The sequence below is a fragment of the Mustelus asterias genome, chromosome 5, assembly GCF_964213995.1.
Source record: "Mustelus asterias chromosome 5, sMusAst1.hap1.1, whole genome shotgun sequence".
Classification (NCBI taxonomy): Eukaryota; Metazoa; Chordata; class Chondrichthyes; order Carcharhiniformes; family Triakidae; genus Mustelus; species Mustelus asterias.
The window spans coordinates 81900810-81923112 of record NC_135805.1 but is presented as its reverse complement, the minus strand read 5'-3'; the positions used below and the strand labels follow the sequence as shown (position 1 = coordinate 81923112).

The following is a 22303-nucleotide window of genomic DNA, read 5'->3' as shown; positions in this document are numbered from 1 at the left end:
TCTCCAACCCATTCCAGCCCAATGGTCAAGCTGCTAATCGCTGTTCAATTGCTGCCAGGAAACTTGCTAAAATATAATTTAAAATAAGTCCGGCAACAAGGTTCACCAAGACCTCTGGGAAAGCCAGGATTTCGCCTTACGACAATCCACAAGTCCTCACCACCATTCTCTTCCCACCTCAGATTTAGGGCCAAGAGGCAGCGAGTAGATGTGCAAGAGGGGTAGGTCAAGGATTTAAGATGACATTTTAATATCCTGATTTGAGCTACACAAGGTTCTTTTGATGGATCTTTAATCATCAATTCTACGGGAATGGCTGCAACAAGGATATTTACCCATCATCTAAACGAAAGGGCCCGAACATTAAATTCTCCCTCAGTGTACCCGAACAGGCGCTGGCGACTAGGGGATTTTCACAGTAACTTCATTGCAGTGTTAATGTAAGCCTATTTGTGACACTAATAAAAAAAAACTTTTGGTCAGAGTCCTGGAACAATGGGGCAAGAGTTCAATTATCCTGGACAACTGGGGCAATAATTTCTCTAGGCTGTTTGCTTCTCTTCACGGTGTCTGCTGCTACTCAAGGAGAGACAGTAATTCCCAGTTTTATGCTACTGATCATGATGTTTCTCTCTTACTGTTTTCTTGTTTTGTTCTGTTCATAACATAGCCTCTTGTATCTTTGTTAATCTCAGGTGTCAAACGTGGGAATAGTCTGGACAAAAGAGATAAGCGCTTACCGTAGCATTTTACATTGAAAGGGTTTTGGCAGGAAACTAAAAATGACTGATATAACAAGTTTAATTCACCACACATCACTGCTTTGTCATTGTTAGTGGATAAGTTATGGGAAATGCAGGGACAATTTTTATTGCAGAATGGCTTGTTTTTGACAATGAAACTGCAGATTATTTTATAGTGAACTGCTGGCATTTCCATTTATTAAAGTCAGATTGAACTTTAATACATCAGATGTCAGTTAAATTGTGAATATTAATATTTACCTCAGCTCACGTTATCTACCTTTACACTACAGTTCAGGTTCCAGTGATGCAATTTCACAAATAAAACATGCAAAAATCAAATTTGCCTTTTGTAATATCTTGTTGCTTTCACAGAAAATACTTCTCTGGAGCTGTGAAATATTACAATACATGTACCAATACTGCTGTAGCCTTCCATCCATAAGCAAGTACAAAATTCCCGATTGTTTTGTCTGACCAGAAGTGCTTGCATTATTGACAGCTGCATTTTATGTACTAAAATAAGTGATGAATCTAAACCACATTTTTCATTTCACTTTGTAGGATACTACAACAGAAGCAAGTCAACGTTTACAATCATTGAGCCTTCTGCTGTTCACACTTTCTATAAACTGCAAACAGATTTCATTGGCATTGCTGATGGCGAGTCAGAGGATACATTTCACAATGGGACAGCAATCAACACAATCTGACAGAAAGTATTACAAGAACTCAGTGTCACTCTTACAGCTAGATTAAATGCTATATTAGTTGGAAAACATGATCCTTTTAACAGTTGTGTTGCTCTCTCTTTTTTCCTTGGCTCTCTCCATCTTCTGCTTCTCTCTGACTTTCTTATTACTTTCAATTTGGGAGGCACTTTATTTAGGAAAACAGGAGCAAATGTAGACCATGCGGCCAATCAAGCCTACTCTGTCAGTTAATTAGATCGTGGCTGATCTTCTTCAATACCATTTTCCGCTCACACTATCCCCATTTCCCTTGACATCTTTAATATCTAGAAATCTATCAATCTGTTTAATATAGTTAATGACTGAGCCTCCACAGCCCTTTGGGGTAGAGAATTTCAAAGATTAACCATCCTTTGAGTGAAGAAATTCCTTCTCCTAAATCACCTAGGACCATTCAGAACCATTTCTTATTCTCAAAATACAACTTAATAGCTAATGGATGGTTTGAAATGATGTGACAAACCAATATTACTTGTTACCTTTTTACTATAACATCCACCCAAACCGCAACTCAGCACTCTTCTCATGATCTCGCGTTTCCCTATCCTCTTTATTTGCATACCACTACCTCCTCTGCCTCACTCACTCTATTCCCTCCCCTTTGAATCAAGTACCCATCCACTGTATCCATCCCTCCCTCTAATAACAAGTAAGAGGCCTCTTCACGTTCATCCCATTTCCCCCTCATCTTCCTCCCCCCTGTCAATATTAGCAGTCAATAGGGAGCATCCAAAGGATGCCTTTAGAAGGAAGACAGAGAGCAAAAAAGCATAACATGGAGGCTAAATAACCTAAGGCACAGGTTTGGAAGGTGCTGTTGAAGTAGTCTTGGTAAGCTGCTGCAGTGCATCTTGTATATGGCACAATGCTGTCACTGTGCGTCAGTGAAGGGGGGGGGGGGTATCAAATGATTAAGGTGCTGAATAGGAGTTTATCAATTAAGCTGCATTGCTCAGGGTTATGTCCAACTTCTTGTGTTTTTGGAGGCACTCTCATCCTGGCAAGTGAGATGTATTCCATCACAAACCTGTACAACAATCGTGCCAGGAATCGACAATCTCCAACAAGAGAGAATTGAACATTTCCCTTGACATTCAATGACATTACTATCACCGAATTTCCCACTATCCACATCCTGGTGGTTATAACTGACCAGAAACTGAACTAAGCGAGAATAGAATTAGGTGGCATTAGTTTTATATAGAAGGTGGCCCCGTGTCTGTTGATGTTGCCAAGGTTAAATGTGGTTTTTTTAAAATTTGATTTTATCCATTGACTCTGTCTACACTTCCCACTGCCTCAGCAAAGCAGCCAGCATAGTTAAGGCTCACAAACTCCAGACATGCTCTCTTCCAACTTCTTCCATCAGGAAAATGATACAAAAGTCTGGAGGACACGTACCAACCGACTCAAGAACAGCTTCTTCCCTGCTGTCATCAGACTTTTGAATGGACTTACCTTGCATTAAGTTGATCTTTCTCTACATCCTAGCTATGACTGTAACACTACATTCTGCTCGCTCTCGTATCCTTCTCCATGAACAGTATGCTTTGACTGTGTAGCGCGCAAGAAACAATACTTTTCACTGTATACTAATACATGTGACGATAAATCAAATCAAACACTGAAACAGAATTGCTTCTGTTCACATTGCAACATTCCCCATTGTGTTATGTGCACATCTGCTGCTGGCTGTCTCCATAATCTTAACATTTCTCCTTATTAGTGCTATAATGTGAGCTTGAAGGAAAATAGTTATGATCAATGCTTAAACCATTTATTGGATAAAAACACTCCACACTACCACGTTTCTGATTTCGCATTCCAATATGAGATGTCACAGACTTTTCACTGAAAACATGGACTTGTGCAGAAAAATGGAGTTCTGAGACCGTCATATTGTACATTTTCTAGAACACGCTTTGGCTCTGCTATTCGGTCATATATTAAACTTCTAATCTCAGGCTGCCTAGATAAGATAAATGAGTTATTTCTTAATTGGATGGAAATGAGGCAGTATCAGTCTTCACTATCAGTGAAGTAGTTAGACCTGGCACGAGACTTTCAACATTTACTTGGTTTGGAGGAGTTGAAGCATCTACAAAATGGCTGACAGAGAATCCAGAGTTTGCCATTGTACAATGTGTATTCATGTGCACGTTGCCATGGGCTGTACACTGGAAGTGACGTTTCAGTCGTGCGGGAAATCTTATCAATGTAGCTAGAGGCATTAAATGCAACAGCTTATCTTATAGTAAACTGTTTAAGCTGTAGTCCTTTGTCATCATTCCTACACAACCCAGCAACATTACAGCCATTTTCTTTTTAAACAAAGTTAATAGGATTCATTGCAACATATTTTTCAGTTGTTAGATAACATTTAAAAAAAATTAAGCTGTAACTTGGTTTATAATTTAGCAGTCCTAGTGAGAAATAATTTGGCATTAGTTAAAAAGAATATAGTTTTTGAAAAAAAAAAAGCTGCTGGCAATGCAACTAGCATCTGGATTTGCACAGGTTTAAAAGAGACTGAGTTTACCTGTACACAGTTGGACAATCTCTCAATTCTCCTTAATTTACTTTCTCTATTTTTGTTCATCATTTTTGATACTGTAGCAGGGGCACAAATGTTCTTGAAGGGATTTCAACATGATGCCTGGGAAAGAGGAGCACAGATTTGGAGGTGAAAAGGACAGGGAGGGAAGGGAGATTGGATGGTAGTTTGTGTGGACAATGGGTTGGGTGATTTTTTGATGAGAGGTAGAATGACAGCAGATTTGAAGGAGTGGGGGACAGTAACCTCAAGCGAAGAAAAACACATCTAGTTTCCCAGGTTAAACCAAATCTTCTTTGGCCATTTGTTGAACAACTAAAGTTGAAGCTAACTAACTTTATTACAGTGGATGTCTTTTGTTGTAAGGTTATGGCTGTGTCAGCTGATACTTGTACTTGCTAACCTGTCAATTCACTTTCACTGCTAATTTTTAGTTTGTTTTCAGTGTTTAAATGAATTGTATTGTTATGTAATTATTGTTGCTGCGGCTTTAGCCTCTTGGCCAGGTCATTATTGTAAATGAGAATTGGTTCACCATTGACTTACCTGGCTAAATAAAGATTAAACAAAATAAATAAAAGAAGATGTTTCTATTCTATAATTATGGAAATGATTTTGAATTTGGATAGTTTGACCTTTGCATCTTCCATTTCAAAAGCTTAGAGATCAAAGAACAGGTTGTTGCCCCATGTCCGACAGATTCCTATTTCACTGTGCCACACTTGAAATCGGAAGCTTAGAGAGATACAAAGTTACATTTTTATGCAAAGCTTTATCACAAACACATGCTTAAAAGTAAAAATTATCATTTCCAAACTGGAATAGTGTTGTGACTGACTCCCACTTTCTCTATACATCAGCTTATCCAAAACGCTGATGTCTGAACCCCCTTCTATACCAAATTCTGTTCATGCTGAATTACAATGGCTCACAGCCCTCCAATTCTAAAATTCCCATCCTTATGTTTACATTTCTTCAAAGCTACACTCTTTCCTATCTTGTACATTTAAGAAAAAGAGATGAGGAGAATATCTTTCTCTCAGAGGGCAGAGTCTTTGGAACTCTCTCCCTCAATAGGCAGAGGAAGCAGAGTCTTTGAATATTTTTAAAGGCAGAGTTAAAAAGCAAGGGGGTGAAAGCTTATTGGAGGTAGATGGGAATATGGAGTGGAGGTTAACATCAGATTAGTCATGATCTTATTTAATGGCAGAGCAGCTTTAAGTAATCTGCTCCTGCTTCTAATTTGTATATTCACATCTCTAATTTCGTCCAGTGCTACAATTTACTCCAAATCTGTTGCTCTCATTCGATTTACTTGCACATCACCCACACTTTTCCACCCCCACATTCCTCAATGTCTCTTCCTGCCTCTTCTCCTACAAGATCTTTCTTACACACAGTCCTCCTAATATCATCGACTTTGATTTCTTCATGCTTACATGAAGCATCAAGAGGTCAAACATAAGATACAACGGAGGACCTCCACCTGTGAAGTCAGAGAATTAAGAGAGCCCAGACAATTGTGTCGCGGTCTCACTAATTGGATTTAAATTAAGTCACATTTAAATCAGCTTCACACCCTTCCCAGGTACGAGGCTGATTACATCAGAAAAGGTGGCCTGGGAGGATCACGACAGGACTGACAATTCCCATTTTTAGCCTTCCACTGAAATTTCCCACCCCGCTATGCTACCCGACCAGCTTGGCAGGGTGGAAAAATCATGCCCCATGAGTGTAAAAGTGGAGGATACCGTCTCATGAAGCAGTAAACACACAGAAGAATGTTTCAGCATTTCTCCTGTCGTGCTTTCATATGATTTCCCAAGTTCGTTGAAGTCAGCTATGATTGGATAGCATAATAATGTAGCAAAATGAGGTGCAATAAATAGAATGTTATTCCAACTATCGCCATGGCCTATAACACACTGTATGTGCCATGACAAAAACTGCAATGCATCATCCATGAGCAATTGTGATAAAATGAAAAATAACAAATCCAATAAATTGGGTCACTGTCTCTGTGGAGTTTGCACATTCTCCCTGTGTCTGCGTGGGTTTCCTCTGGGTGCTCTGGTTTCCTCCCACAGTCCAAAGATGTGCGGGTTAGGTGGATTGGCCATGCTAAATTATCCCTTAGTATCAGGGGGGCTAGCTAGGGTAAATGCATAGGATTATGGGGATAGGGCCTGGGTGGGATTGTCATTGGTGCAGACTTGATGGGCCAAATGGCCTCCTTCTGCACTGTAGGATTCAATGATAAATACATGTCTGTGTGGCGTTTGCACATTCTCCCCGTGTCTGCGTGGGTTTCTTCTGGGTGATGGTGGTTGCATGCTTAAAGAAGAACAAACAATTTTAAAATGGAAATTGGAGTAAAAGCAGGTGGGTTGGGTTGATGGAACTAAGATTTTTGAGATACTGATTCACCTAGCAAAAATATAAATAGATGCTTACTTCAAGCAAGCTGGTAGCAATAAGAGTGTGTCAAAAGTTAAAGTAAAGATGGCAAAAGTTCAAAACAAAATGGGGTGAATTTCACATTTGCATTCTAAAAAAGGTGACTTCACGTAATAAAATTAAAAATGACTGAGAATGTTAGTTCAGATAAGGGAAGGTCAAAAAGGAAAAGCAGCATCAAAAAGCATGTTCAGCCTATGCAAGGGGGTTGTTTTGAGACCACAGTAGCAAATTGTATCCATTTCCAACAAGCTGTGCCTGGAGAAACCCTTTTGAGAAGTCAATTCCCTCTATCCTACGTCAGAAGCAGCTCCAAAAGGTATAGGTGCCAAGTGCGGTAACTATTGCTGGACTTGGCTTATAGTTTTAAAACTGAGGGATATTGTTTTGGGAGGTTTCACATGAATATAAGGAAAATAGAAGGATTTAAGATTTGGAACTAGATAAATTTGAAGATACTGTGCATTGAAATTAATGTATGTAAATGTATTTATCATAGAATCCTACAGTGCAGAAGGAGGCCATTCGGCTCATCAAGGCTGCACCAACCACAATCAACCACCCAGGCCCTATCCCCATAACCCCATGCATTTCCCCTAGCTAGTCCCCTGACACTAAGGGGCAATTTAGCATGACCAATCCACCTAACCTGCACATCTTTGGACTGTGGGAGGAAACCAGAGCACCAGGAAGAAACACATGCAGACACAGGAAGAATGTGCAAATGCCACACAGACAGTGACCCAAGCCAGGAACTCGGGTCCCTGGCGCCAAGAGGCAGCAGTGCTAACCACTGTGCCACCCTCATTGACTTTCTTGTGGTGTGTTTTATTATTTAATAAACATTTATTTTAAAATCACAAAAACATTTGGGACACCCTTCACATCATTCCTCACGTTATAGAAAATTGCGAAATACAGCTGAGAGCAGACATTCCAAGTTTCTCTTCTGGGATTTGGAACACCCTAACATTTGCTCTTCTCTTAACAGAAATACTACATATCCAGGCTTTGGGAATCCCCATACCACCCATTATGTGTTCAACCATTATGTGCATGGGGACATGGCATTGTGGTGATGTCATTAACCTAGTAATCTAAAGCCCCAGGCTAATCCTCTGGAGGCATGGGTTCAAATCCCACCATGGCAGAAGGTGGAATTTAAATTCAGTTAATAAAATCTGAAATTGAAAGCTAATCCTATTAATGGTGGCCATGAAACTGACATTGATCATCACAAAAACTCACCTGCTTCACTAATGCCCTTAACAGAAGGAGATCTGCTATCCTTACCTGGTCTGGCATATATGTGACTCCAAATCCACAAGGTAATTGACTTAAATACTTTCTGAAATGGCCAGTAAAAATAGTCAGGATAAGGACAATTAGAGATGGACAACAAATGCTGCCCTTGCCAGCAATGCTCACATCCGATAAAATAATACATTTAAAAATTAACTTTGCCATAAAGGTATCCATCGGAAGAGAAGTGCTTTCTCATGAACACCTAAAAGTTCATTTGCCCTCTTCTCAACATAGCATCACTGGTATCAGCATCTTTGCTAGCACTTCCTTCAAGTGGGAGTGTTGACAGCCAGTACTCAGGTGTGTGCTGCTTATTGAATGTGGCTGATTGCCATAGGATCACAGGAATGCGAGTAGGTCACTCAGCATCATGAGCTTGTTCAATTATTCAAATAGATCATGGTTATTCTTCTGTTTAATTACATCAACTTGTATCCGTTCCATAACCCTGCCTAACACAAATAAATCTCAATTTTGCAATATTTAGCTGACCTAGCCTGAACAGTTCGAGGGAAAGAGTTACAGATTTCCATTACCCCTTCTAGGGAGAAACTATTTCTGACATCACACTTGAACAGCCAACTCTAATTTTGGACTATTCCAAGAGTGGAAGTAATTTCTCTCTCTCTCCTCATTAATCATCTTAAACATCTCAATTAGCCCTCTCCTTATTCTTCTATACTCAAGAAAACATAAATTTGTCCAGCACTGGTTGCCAAGAAATAAGAGACTATCCAAGTGTTGAAGAGCCAGTACTGTAACATAACCTCCACCCATTGTATTCCAGCCCCTCAAGATAAAGGCCAGCATTCCATTAGCCTTTTAAATTACATTTTTGAATCTGCCCACTAGCCTTCAGCAATTGTTTTACTTGAATCCATAAATCACTCTGTTCATCCAGGCTTTCCTTCCTACACCTCTCTACCTCAACTTCCTGCTTTAAACTTACCTCTTTGACAAAGCTTTTGGCCATCTCGCCTTCTTTCTCCTCATGTGGCTCAGTCTCAGTCCCCAGTGAAATACCTTGGGATGTCTGATGTCAAAGGCACGATATAAATATAGGCTGTTGTTGTTAACACATTTAAATTGAATGCCGCAATATAAAAATGTTAAAATAACATTGATTGGAAAATTTAGGCCAACAGTTCCATTGGATTGGTTAGACTTTATTCCCAAAATATAAATATTTTGTTGTATGCAGATCTGAAACCCTACTTCATAATATTTAACAGCAGGGTTTTACAGAAACACTTTCACATTTTAGAAACTGGATTGGTACTTGGCCCTCAAAAAAATGTATTTAACATAGATAAAATGCTTCATAGAAACCTAATTAGAAATGAGTGTAGTGCCAAAGAAAATATTAAGAAGGGCAGGTTAAAGAAGTGGGTTTTAATGCAGCAGAGAGGGGTGGGGCAGCAGGGAGATTTGAGAACATTCAAGAATGCAATCTCGAGATGACAGAAGTCAATGTTTTTATATAGCTAGCCTGACTTAGGGCAAAATCAAAACTTTTAAACAATATAGTCAATGAATACTGGCCATTACATGTATTGGTACTCACAGTTTACAACCTATAATCCACATTCACCTGGTGAAATGTATCCCCACCCTTTGAGAATAACCCTAACATTTTATCACCAATCTGTGTAAACTCAGCAAGTATCTCTATGTAATTAATTAAAGTGAACACTAGACTGCTGAGAAATACATACTATTCCCTCAGCAAAATAAATTGTTAACCATTGCGTACCAGATTAGTCCTTGCTGTATTGAATTTTTAAAAACAGATATCTTCTGTCCATACAAACAGTGATTGCATTTCAAACTAATGAACCATATCTGAAATGTATCGATTGAGATGTTTGAGCAAAACAATAAAGCACTATCTACAAATGCAAACCTTTTACTTTCTTCCTTTGCCCTACACAAACCTTGGCACGGATAGGCAGGTGGTTCAAACCCAGTTTTGGTCAATGCAATAATTAGCTAACTGGAATGTTTCACCATCTTGGTGATGAAATATTTTGGCTACTGGAGATTGGAAACTTACCATGTACTGTACAGAGGTTTTACCGAAGTGAGAAAGGAAATGGGGTGCTGTTGAAGAGCAGCATTACTCAAAGGCCTCTGAATATGTCAACTGTCAGGGATGTCATGCCATGTGGCATTTTGCAATCACCAGTTATGCCATTAAAAAAGTCATCTTGTCAATTATATCTTAAATGAGGATACCAAAGTAATGTATAGTTGACAGGTTAAATGTAGGTTAAGTCCTTTCGCAATTAAAGTAAACAATCTCAGTATCTTTGAAAGAACATTTGGATGGGTGGGTATAGTCCTTATAGCCCGTAATAAATGCACCATTATAATAGTCACATTTCAAGGTAAACAGGCAATTCATGGGTAATAAAATTCAAGTTCTGATGGAAATAAAATGCTCAGTGTGTATTTCATTGTATCAGCACAAGTCCAAATACAGGATCAAAATCCACGCCAGTCTTAATTTTTTTCTACAGTTTGCGAACAAAGCTGAGTTTACAATCGAGCTGAACTTTGATACCCATTTTTTTCTCAAATTCTGATCTAATGGCGAGTTTTGTAGGCAGTTTCAAGCACTGTTCAAAGTACAAACTAATCAACCCTGCCAGTGTGTAGCTGATTGCTGGTTACCAAGCAGCAGAGTTTACAGCTTAGAACACAGAAAAATGAAATTCACATAGGTCAATTTTAGAGGAAAATCATGGCCTACTACAAACCACTACTTTTATCAGTTTTGTTGTTAATTTGCACCTTGGTTTTCCCCCTTCATTATTTCCTATCATGAATGTAGCAAATGTGCGTCTCAGCAGTCCGCTGGTGCCCGAGAAAAGAGGATTGAGGAAATCACACTGGAACAAAGAGGAGAATCAGTACACACTTCCATTAAACTAACAGACAGAAGCAGGTCACCCAAAGGTATTGCTATTTGTCTGCTGTCAACATTTTCAGCCTTATACAATGGCTCTTTCACTGTGATCATGGCGATTCAGAGGATGTTCTGTTTTATAATTACAGCATTGCATTTTTATAATACAAACCCTTGTTTGCCATCCAAAGATAGAGTAATTTCCAACATTGCCATTTGAGATTAGTTTTGTGGGGCAGTTTGCCTGCCTACTGTGTAATATACAATATACTCATCCCATTAATTTCAATGAACCAACCTTCTACAATTGTCAGGTGATCAATTTCCCTGAGCTACCGTCCAGCTGGCAAAGTTGAAAATGATCCCCCAATGCCTCTTCAACTCCTATAACAATCTCTCTGCTTGTTGCACACAAATCTTTCTATGCAATTCTCTTCTATTCCATTTGTGTTATCACTCTTCTCTGACTTGACACTTGTTATAAATAAGGCATTCAAGGATAATATTTATTAAACTGCACTTCCAGTGCAGACTGACACCTACTGGGAATATACCAAAGTCAGGCATTTAACCCTCAAGATCTTCTATCCATTCATTTTAATGATAGCAAAGTAGTCCCTGACATGCACACCAGCCAGGTGAGGTTCCACATCAAGACAAGCTTTTCAAGATTGCATTATTAATTTCATAGAAAATGGTAAGAAAATGTCCAAATGGCAGAAAGAAAGAGATCCATGAAAACAAACAGGTAAAAGGCCTCTATTTCCACTTTTGCAGCATTTTTGCCTCCAGGAAATATGATGCAGTTATAAAACTGGTGTTCTGCGAATTGAATAATGAGCATCTTAAGAGTGAAATAATATAAATGGAGAAATAATGTAGAGCAGGTTTCTACTTGGTGCTTCCATGGTATTTGTCTTGCTCAAAATCAATGCCTTTAAACCTTCTGAAAAGATCACCTGCATCTTCATTAACTCCGACCACCACATCTCCAGATTCCTTTATTTCTCCAAGATCCTTGAGCATACTTTCACCTCCGAAGTCTGTGTCCATCTTATCTGCAACTCTCTTTACTTCTTAAGCAGATTTCCTATTGAAATCCTACCCACTTTACCAAGCTTTTATCCTAAGCTCTTCTTTGGTCCGTTTCCCTTATGCCTTCACATCTTGGGGCATTTTTAATGTAAATTCTTGTTGACTTTATCACTAAAATCTTCTAAAGAGGAGTGTTGGGAGACCATCAGCTTTCCAAAACAAACAAATGCATACAAAAATCTAATTGTTGATGTAAAAATCCAGTTTCTAGCAAAGGTTCAAAATTTCAGTGCAACAAACATTAAAAAGTATTAGCACAAGTTTGTGCTCAAATATATAAAGCATTTATTGCGCACAAACTGGCTCAGACACCCAGCATTGAGGAAACCTGAGTTCTTGGAACATGTTCTGTTTGACCACACCCTCACACTCCTTGCTATCCATTGTTTTCTTGCTGGAAAGGCATATAAAATGTCTTCTTGCATGGGAGCTGCCCTACAGAAATGTAAGGTGTTGTTGGTTAGGTCTAGGATTAGGTGCCTCAACCTGCCTAAACATTTCCTAGTGTAGCAGCTGTACCTTTTAATTAGATTTATATGTCTAAAGAGACTCAATACATTTCAACAGTGAGAGTTGAAAGAGTAGATTGACATAAGTTTGATTCCAACACTTTTTAAAATCTTTCATATTTGTTAGAGTAAGACTATCTCTAAGTGAGGGAAAATCAGATAGAGCAGAAAGCTCCAGTTCTTTGCCCATATGATCTTTTTAGGTGCATTATCAAGCAGCAGCATTTAGCTGATTGCATTTTGAAAAGGATATTATTAAACTAGAAAGAGTGCAGAAAAGACTTACGAGGATGTTACCGGGACTTGATGGTTTGAGTTATAAGGAGAGGCTGGATAGACTGGGACTTTTTTCCCTGGAGCGTAGGAGGCTTAGGGATGATCTTATAGAGATCTATAAAATAATGAGGGGCATAGATCAGCTAGATAGTCAATATCTTTTTCCAAAGGTAGGGGAGTCTAAAACTAGAGGGCATAGGTTTAAGGTGAGAGGGGAGAGATACAAAAGGGCCAGAGGGGCAATTTTTTCCACATAGAGGGTGGTGAGAGTCTGGAACGAGCTGCCAGAGGTAGTAGTAGAGACGGGTACAATTTTGTGTTTTGAAAAGCATTTTGGGGACTTTAACTTTCCAAATATTGATTGGAACCTTTGTAGGTCAAATAGTTCGGATGGGGCAGTTTTTGTGCAGTCTGTGCAGGAGGATTTCCTGACACAATATGTGGATAGGCCGACAAGAGGTGAGGCCATATTGGATTTGGTACTGGGAAATGAACTGGGCCAAGTGTTAGATATGGTTGTGGGAGAGCACTTTGGAGATAGTGACCACAATTCGGTGTCTTTTGTTATTGCAATGGAGAGAGATAGGGCCGTACGGCAGGGCAAGGTTTACAATTGGGGGAGATGTAATTATGATGCGATTAGGCAAGAATTAGGGGGCATAAGATGGGAACAGAAACTGTCAGGGAAAGGCATTAATGAAAAGTGGAACTTTTTCAAGGAACAAATACTGGGTGATAGGCATGTCCCTGTCAGGCAGGGAGGAAATGGCCGAGTGAGGGAACCATGGTTCATGAAAGAGGTGGAATGTCTTGTGAAAAGGAAGAGGGAAGCTTATGTAGGGATGAGGAAACAAGGTTCAGATGGCTCGATTGAGGGTTACAAGTTAGCAAGGAATGAGCTGAAAAAGGGGCTTAGGAGAGCTAGGAGGGGACACGAGAAGTCCTTGGTGGGTCGGATCAAGGAAAGCCCCAAGGCTTTTTACTCTTATGTGAGGAAAAAAAGAATGACCAAGGTGAGGTTAGGGCCGGTCAAGGACAGTAGTGGGAACTTGTGTATGGAGTCAGTAGAGATAGGCGAGATGATGAATGAATACTTTTCTTCAGTGTTCACCAAGGAGAGGGGCCATGTTTTTGAGGAAGAGAAGGTGTTACAGGCTAATAGGCTGGAGGAAATAGATGTTAGGAAGGAGGATGTCCTGGCAGTTTTGAATAAACTGAAGGTCGATAAGTCTCCTGGGCCTGATTAAATAAATCCTAGGGAGGCAAGGGATGAGATTGCAGAGCCTTTGGCTTTGATCTTTGGGTCCTCACTGTCCACGGGGATGGTGCCAGAGGACTGGAGAGTGGCAAATGTTGTTCCTCAGTTTAAGAAAGGGAATAGAAATGACCCTGGTAATTATAGACCGGTTAGTCTTACTTCGGTGGTTGGTAAATTGATGGAAAAGGTCCTTAGGGATGGGATTTACGAACATTTAGAAAGATGCGGATTAATCCGGGATAGTCAGCACGGATTCGTGAAGGGCAAGTCGTGCCTCACAAATTTGAAATAATTTTTTGAGGAGGTAACTAAGTGTGTTGATGAAGGTAGGGCAGTTGATGTCATATACATGGATTTTAGTAAGGCGTTTGATAAGGTCCCCCATGGTCGGCTTATGATGAAAGTAAGGAGGTGTGGGATAGAGGGAAAGTTGGCCGATTGGATAGGTAACTGGCTATCTGATCGAAGACAGAGGGTGGTGGTGGATGGAAAATTTTCGGATTGGAGGCAGGTTGCTAGCGGAGTGCCACAGGGATCAGTGCTTGGTCCTCTGCTCTTTGTGATTTTTATTAATGACTTAGAGGAGGGGGCTGAAGGGTGGATCAGTAAATTTGCTGATGACATCAAGATTGGTGGAGTAGTGGATGAGGTGGAGGGCTGTTGTAGGCTGCAAAGAGACATAGATAGGATGCAAAGCTGGGCTGAAAAATGGCAAATGGAGTTTAACCCTGATAAATGGGAGGTGATTCATTTTGGTAGGACTAATTTAAATGTGGATTACAGGGTCAAAGGTAGGGTTCTGAAGACTGTGGAGGAACAGAGAGATTTTGGGGTCTATATCCACAGATCTCTAAAGGTTGCCACTCAAGTGGATAGAGCTGTGAAGAAGGCCTATAGTGTGTTAGCTTTTATTAACAGGGGGTTGGAGTTTAAGAGCCGTGGGGTTATGCTGCAACTGTACAGGACCTTGGTGAGACCACATTTGGAATATTGTGTGCAGTTCTGGTCACCTCACTATAAGAAGGATGTGGAAGCGCTGGAAAGAGTGCAGAGGAGATTTACCAGGATGCTGCCTGGCTTAGAGGGTAGGTCTTATGAGGAAAGGTTGAGGGAGCTAGGGCTGTTCTCTCTGGAGCGGAGGAGGCTGAGGGGAGACCTAATAGAGGTTTATAAAATGATGAAGGGGATAGATAGAGTGAACGTTCAAAGACTATTTCCTCGGGTGGATGGAGCTATTACAAGAGGGCATAACTATAAGGTTTATGGTGGGAGATATAGGAAGGATATCAGAGGTAGGTTCTTTGCACAGAGAGTGGTTGGGGTGTGGAATGGACTGCCTGCAGTGATAGTGGAGTCAGACACTTTAGGAACATTTCAGCGGTTATTGGATAGGCACATGGAGCACACCAGGATGATAGGGAGTGGGATAGCTTGATCTTGGTTTCAGATAAAGCTCGGCACAACATCGTGGGCCGAATGGCCTGTTCTGTGCTGTACTGTTCTATTTAGACAGTTACATGGGTAAGATGGGTATAGAGGGATATGGGCCAAATGTGGGCAATTGGTATTAGCTTCAGGGTAAAAAAAGGGTGGCATAGACAAGTTGGGCCAAAGGGCCTATTTCCATGCTGCAGGCCTCTATGATTCTAACCCTTTCTAAATTTTTGTGCGCGTTAAATTCAAACAAATTAGCAAACTGAAAACATAAATTGCATCAATTCTTTGGGGTTTCATGGATTCGAGCTCATAGCTTGCATATAATCCAGGGCCAAAATTTGAACACCTCAGAGGTATCGCATTGGTTACAACATATGCCATTCAGCAGCCAGCTCGCCAAGAATAGCATTACACAAAAAGGATGAATGTTCTGCTCTACCAAATGTGGAAAATGAACTGCTGAGGCGAGCAGAGGGGAAAAAAAAACATGCTCTCCTTTCAAAATAAAACATTTTAATTAATTGTTAACAGCCTCATCAGTCAGCTGGTTAATGAACAGCAAGAGATTTCATAAGTGTATTGCAAGCTCTTCCAAATCACAGTCTTGGAACATTTTTAACTCGACAGGTTTAAAGTTGAACAAAGCAAAATACTGCAGATGCTGGAAAGTTGAATCAAAAACAAAAAAATGCTGGAAACATTGAACAAATCAAGCATAGCATTGAGAACGTCTCAGGCAGAACGTTACAGTCACTTGAAAACCTAACTTGCAAAATAAATTAACTGGTAAATAAAAATGCCTTTAAAATATATAGATTTTTGCAACTGTCCTTTGGGCTGTTCTTCACCTTTGTAAATAAATGAATTAATTGTTATAAACTATTTAAAGTACATAAAGTACCATGAGGAAAACGGTTTGAGATTTACCTGTGATTTTTCATAGAAACAGGCATTTGCATTTGGAGCCTGGAAGCACCTTTGAGACAGAGAGAGACATCTGTAAGGGGCTGTAGACCCAATAACAAAGGGTTATCAGAAACCGAGGGTGCTTTTTGAATAAGAACGCTGTGAGGCCTATGTTTGTGCTACAGCATCCACAATTGTGAGTTACTTCGAGAGATTTGCGTAGCCAAATGCTGGTGGAACGAACCCAAGAAATCTTATACCTTGCAGAATAGCACAAGTACTTGGGAAAATCAAAGTGAATTTCTTAAAGCTCTGGCACACCTCGGTATGGTGCCAGGAGAAGTAAAAGAATCCTCAAGACCTTGTAAAGTATAGTGGAACTGCTGGGTGGAAATAACAGTAGAACAGGGAGTGTCATGTTGTCATTTTTGATTTTAACACAACATTTAAGTTAGTAGTACTTTCTCTCTGTTTAATTTTTATGCAGTAAATGTTTCTATTTAAAACATGGAACCCCTGTGGTATAATTCTTTTAATTAATGACAAGAGTTCAACTTTCTCTTTAAACGTTACTGGTCTCCACCAAGATCATAGCACAATTAAGACTTTACAAATGACTCCAATGCACTCAACTAACAAGGGAACACAAAAAGTAGACAGTACAGATTCCTCTTCCTGTACACCTTTCCAGTGAACACTGTTGATAAGTGAATATGTGGATTAAGGGCGAGAAAAGGATTAGGCCAGTGATGCCCTCTGTGTTCAAATAGCTTGCTGCCACTCACTTCCATATGGAAGATTAGCCACTTTCTCTAACAATTCAACTTATAAAAGACACAATCTTTCTCAAACCAAACCACACCAACTATCCCTGCTTAATCCATTTCTTTCTAAGTGATAATTTATCCTGTCTCAGATTTGATTCTAATAATCTGCCAGTCAGCGAAGCTGGACAAATCAGCTCATCTCTTGCAACCTCTTTAAACAACGGTATGATATTTGCAGACCTCTTAACCTCACCTGCATCTAGTGAGGATTGGAAAATGATTGGAATTGTGTGACATTGATGCCAAGAGACCAAATTTACATTTTTACAACTAAACATTGGATTGTTTCTTCTTCATAGTCAGAGGTGCAACAATAGCTATTCTTTACTACAATTTCTTTTCAACTTGCATTTATATAGCAGCTTTAAAGTGGAAAACATTCCAAAGTACTTAACAGAGTTCTATGGAAAAAATGATTGGAATATTAGGAGGGGTGACACAAAGGTTCATAAAGGACAGAGAAACAGCATGGCAGAGGGGTTTAAGCATTAGGATACTTGAGTCTTAATTTTTGATGGCATAAATGAGGGTTTCAATGAAGGCCAAAAAAAGGGGAAGAGGCAGGTGATTTTACAGAAGTAGAAGATGATGGCCTTTGAAATAGACAGGATGTGGGGTCAAACACTCAGCTCAGAATCAAACTTGGCCAGGTCATTGAGTGTCTTTAAGACAGAGAGAGATAGGTTCTTGATTAATAAGGGGATCAAGGGTTATGGGGAAAAGGCAGGAGAATGGGGATGAGAAAAATATCATCCATGATTGAATGGCAGAGCAGACTCGATGGGCCGAGTGGCCTAATTCTGCTCCTATGTCTTATGGTCTTATGATCTAAACGCGATGCCACGCTGCAATCAGTCTGGAACTATTCCAGGCATCCACAAAGAAAAGATGTAGAGTAGATTCACAAGGGTACAGGAAAACAACAGCTTCAGACTCCCAAGGTTTACCTGAAGGAACTTACAGCTCATCCAAGATTGGATGTTAAACAAGTAGTTTGGCAACACATAAACAGTTAAAAGAGCTGAGACAGTTGAGGAGAGGTAGGTGGAGCATCATTAGTGCAGCTTGTAACCTCAGGGCTCCAAGGCAATGTAACCGGGGAATACCCCAAAGATGCGTTGGGGAGCACCCACCCTGGGACTGACTGGCAATTGCTCAAGAAGTTCAAACATTCACTGGACAATTGTCCTGCAATAGGAACTGCCTGAAAGTATGATTTAAATTGCAAACTTTAGATGGTTTTGACTGTCTAACAGCAAGTTTCCCAGGAAACATTAGAAGAATTAAAACTATTTCTAACTATAGCACCAACTCCTCCACTCTGACACCGCCAGCCCCCCCCCCCCCCACACCCAGACCCCACATGGGACCCCCTTAACCACCTGACACCCTCACTGAGTAACCCTCCTCCTTAACCTCCCCCACCTGACACCAACCCAATGACCACACAATCCCCACCATCTACCAACAGTCCCACTGACCACCTGATTCCCCCTCCATGAACACCCAAACACCCCCATAGCTATTGTTGCACCTCTGACTATGAAGATCTAACCGATCAATTCCCACAAGCTCCTCACCCCCGACCAATGCCACCACAACCCTCCATCCCTCACCCCTCCACTGACCACCCCCCCCACCCCGAGCATCCAACCACCCTACCCCAACCCAACAACTGACCCTCCACCCATGACCAATGCCCCATTAACTACCTGACCCCGCGAGCTACACCACACAGTTCTCGCTCAGCCCAAGTTGGAAGGTTGGGCAAGAAAAGGGCATCTGGATTTCCAGGTAAGAAACTAAGAGTGGAATGGCAATGACTCTGAGCAGGAGTAGTTCTTTTGGTCACTCAATTAGGAGTAATGACAAATGAATGTACAATGTTTTGTTCTATTGGAGACTGGTGAATTCAAAAATATACTGCAACTAGATTAACAGATTGAACTGTGATATTGAGTATTGAGCTGTAGCAGTTGAGCAGTCAGCAATTCAGACCAGAAATACTAATACCTACTTTACCAATTAGATTAATTTAATCTGAAGCATTTAAGTTGTCAAGAAGTATCTTAATAAATTGGTTTGCAGGTTACACTTTATGCAGGGGAAGATTCTGATATTATTATATATGATATATTAAAGGATATTACCATAGAGGGAGTACAACGTAGGTTCACCAGACCTGTTCCTAGGATGGCGAGACTATCCTATGCAGAGATTGGGGAAACTGGATCTATATTTTCTCAAGTTTCAAAGAATGAGGAATGATGCTATTGAAATCTACAAAATACTTAAAGAGATAGACGGGGTGGATGCAAGTAGGATGTTTACCCTAGTTGGGGAGTCTGGAACCAGGGGGCACAATTTCAAAATAAGAGGGAAGCCACTTTGGACCGAGATTAGGAGAGTTTGTTTTACTCAGAGGGTTGTGAATCTTTGGAATTCTCTACCCAAAGGGCTGTGGAAGCTCAGTCAGAGTATGCTTATGGCAGAGATTGACAGATTTCTAAATACCAATAACATAAATGAATACGAGGATAGTGTGGAAAAAGGGCATTGAAGTGAATGATTAGCCATGATCGTATGACAAATGGCCTATCACCGCACCTATGTTCCATTCTCTGGATTTGTCACAGAGGACAAAAAAGCACAAATAAAACAGTACTACGGAAGCATTTGTGGAGGCCCTTGGGACATCTCCTGATCACACTGTCGATGACACCTTCCAGTTTGCTGATGATCAAGAATAGGCTGATGGGGCAGTTAGTGGCGGAATTGGATTTGTCTTGCTTTTTGTGAACAGGACATACCTGGCCAAATATTTCTTTAAGCAGCTCATTGCTTTGTAACTCTCCAGTGAAGTACCCTATAATGTTTTATCAAACATTAAATGCACTATACAAATAAAAGTTTTCAAACTCAGGTAACACTTATTTGTTCTAACTGTCCCAAATACATTCAATGATATCATTGGTGTAATTATATCACTGAACTCTCCATTGGTTGGGTGACAGCCATTCCTTTTTAAAAAGTAGAAAGGAAATTTCAATTTAGTCAATTGCACACATGCCAAAAGTAATCTATATAGAAAAAAAATAGTGGCAGCCTTAAAGAGAGATTAACTGTCTTGACATTGAATATCGCATTCATACTGATGATTTGCATTCAACCTTTATCAGGATTGCTGGTACTTGAAAGTAGAGTACAGGAGCAGTATATCTCATTTATGTACAGTGGCATCCAGCTTTATGCACATGCAGTGAGATATAGTTCATATTTACAGTGCCAAGATAATGTAATATGTGAGCTGCAACAGCACAGCCTAGTAAATGTAGTGTTACTTGAACGTATAAATTTGAACTAAGGTGACCTACACTGTCATACTATTCTCACCAAATTTAAGTGCTGACGATCACCTTTTGTAGTTGGCAAAAAATCTCCCAATCAAAAGCACAGTCAGCAATTAATCCATTTAACTACAAGTGTAGAGCTGTACAAATCCTCCCCATCCATTGTAACGTGGCTGCCCAGCACAACAGCAAGTGCCTGCACCCACAGATACACACACGGATTTTGGGGGTCTATGATATTCAACCCTGCAATACACCCGTTTAGAAAAAGTTTTTAATTTGGTTTCGTTCCAGATCAATGTTTTGAAAACAAAATATCACCGAGGTGCATTTAAATCCGAAACATAAACGGTGTGATTTGAACAAATTATTTACATGGGGCTTAAATAAATTCAAAAAAACTCACGATATGAACTGCCCTCAGTGTTGACTTATTTACATTCACATGTTTGCATCATTTTGAATTCACAGTGAACACTGACACTTTCAACTTTGGAAACATGCTCTCATACTGAGACCAATGCAGATTTGAGAGTGAATGTTTTTGGTGTCTGGGCTTCGGTTGAACCAGGGAGTGAGGGGCTCCTGTTTACTGACCTTGGTAAAAGGAAGGAGGGGTCTCTAACTGCGCTCTTCACAAAAACTCTATCTCGTACAGAAAAAAACCCTAAACCACAACAGGTGGGAAGCTTATTCCATTTCGTTTCTCACAATTGGGAATTCTAGTGATTTGATTAGCCTGTAAGTTGCTATTTCAGGAACAGAAGCTTGAACGGTTGGTAGTTGTGGGGAAAGAGGGTGTGGATGCCTTGTGCTGTCCCACAGCACCCCTTAGATTCCTTACCTTCACATAGAGGGAAATCTCGAAGTGCTGCTGGTCATCAGCACTCTGGCTGGGGCTGCCGTTGAATTGCCTACTGAAGGTCTCGGGGCTCTGGCTGTCGCTGTGAGCCTCCTGGCTGTCGAAGACCTCTTGGTAAACGCCGCTGTCCGGCGGCTCACTCTCGTCCGAGCCGTTCGGGTGCAGCACCTCGGGCTGCGGGTCGCTGAGCTCCTCACTGTCTGGGTGGGAAGCCGCCGAGGACGTGGAGGAGGCGGCGGAGGGCGAACGGGCGACCTCGTCGTATTCCAGCCCTTCGTTCACCTGGAGAGAGTTGTCCAAAGACACCTCCAGCTCCACGTCAGGGATCTCGTACAGGTTTGCCTCCAGGCCGTTCTCCATGGCTCTGTGCTGCTGGCTCCTTTCAAATAACGAGAAGCTCAAAGGGCCACTGAATCCGAGCGGGACCAGCCTGCAGCAACGACTTGTAGCCGAGAGCTCACACTGGATGTTTGCAGAGGTTCAAGTACAAGCAGATAAGGGGCGCACTGGTTGCTATTGGATACGCACCCTTTTTGTTAAAGAAAGCCAGAAGTTAAGTCGTCTGTGCAACTCTCGGAAATGAAATGGAACTAAAATAAATACCGTGCAACGGTGCACGTTATTGAAATATTTCCAATAAATAAGATGTATTGTATGCTCTAAAATTTTCAGGGTGAATCATTAACTACCTTGGTGACTTACAACTCACCAATGGATAAGCTGTTAACTTCCCACAAGGGCATTTATTATCTATGTATTATATATATATAGATAGTACCTGTTCAGGCACAAGGCAATTTAAAGGGGTATCTGTCCCCAGTTACAACAGTGTCTGACAAAGTTTTTTGGCAGCTGCTTGCCCAATTCCTTTTGAAGGTAAATCCTTGGACACTGCGCCTCCAGAGGAGGAAGAAAATAGCGAATACCCCCGCCCCCCACCTAAAAAAGAGAAATTAGAAGGGGTGATTCTCCCCAAAAAAACGATAAATGAGAGGTGTCACGTTAAAGTGAGAACCAGCCTGAATATGGAAAATTCAGAGAGGAAGTGGAAAGGGAATTAAAAG

The 22303-nt window shown here is 40.7% G+C and overlaps 1 protein-coding gene across 1 annotated transcript in view; it reads right to left on the bottom strand.

Annotated features, from left to right (window-relative positions):
* LOC144493641 (chloride intracellular channel protein 5-like) overlaps nt 1–21681 on the bottom strand; it is a 131502-nt gene extending 109821 nt beyond the window's left edge. The window contains exon 1 of the mRNA XM_078212910.1: nt 21222–21681. Coding sequence (XP_078069036.1) covers nt 21222–21599 — 378 coding nt within the window. The 5' untranslated portion in view covers nt 21600–21681. The remainder of the gene's footprint in view (nt 1–21221) is intronic.
* Nucleotides 21682–22303: the final 622 nt, after the last annotated feature.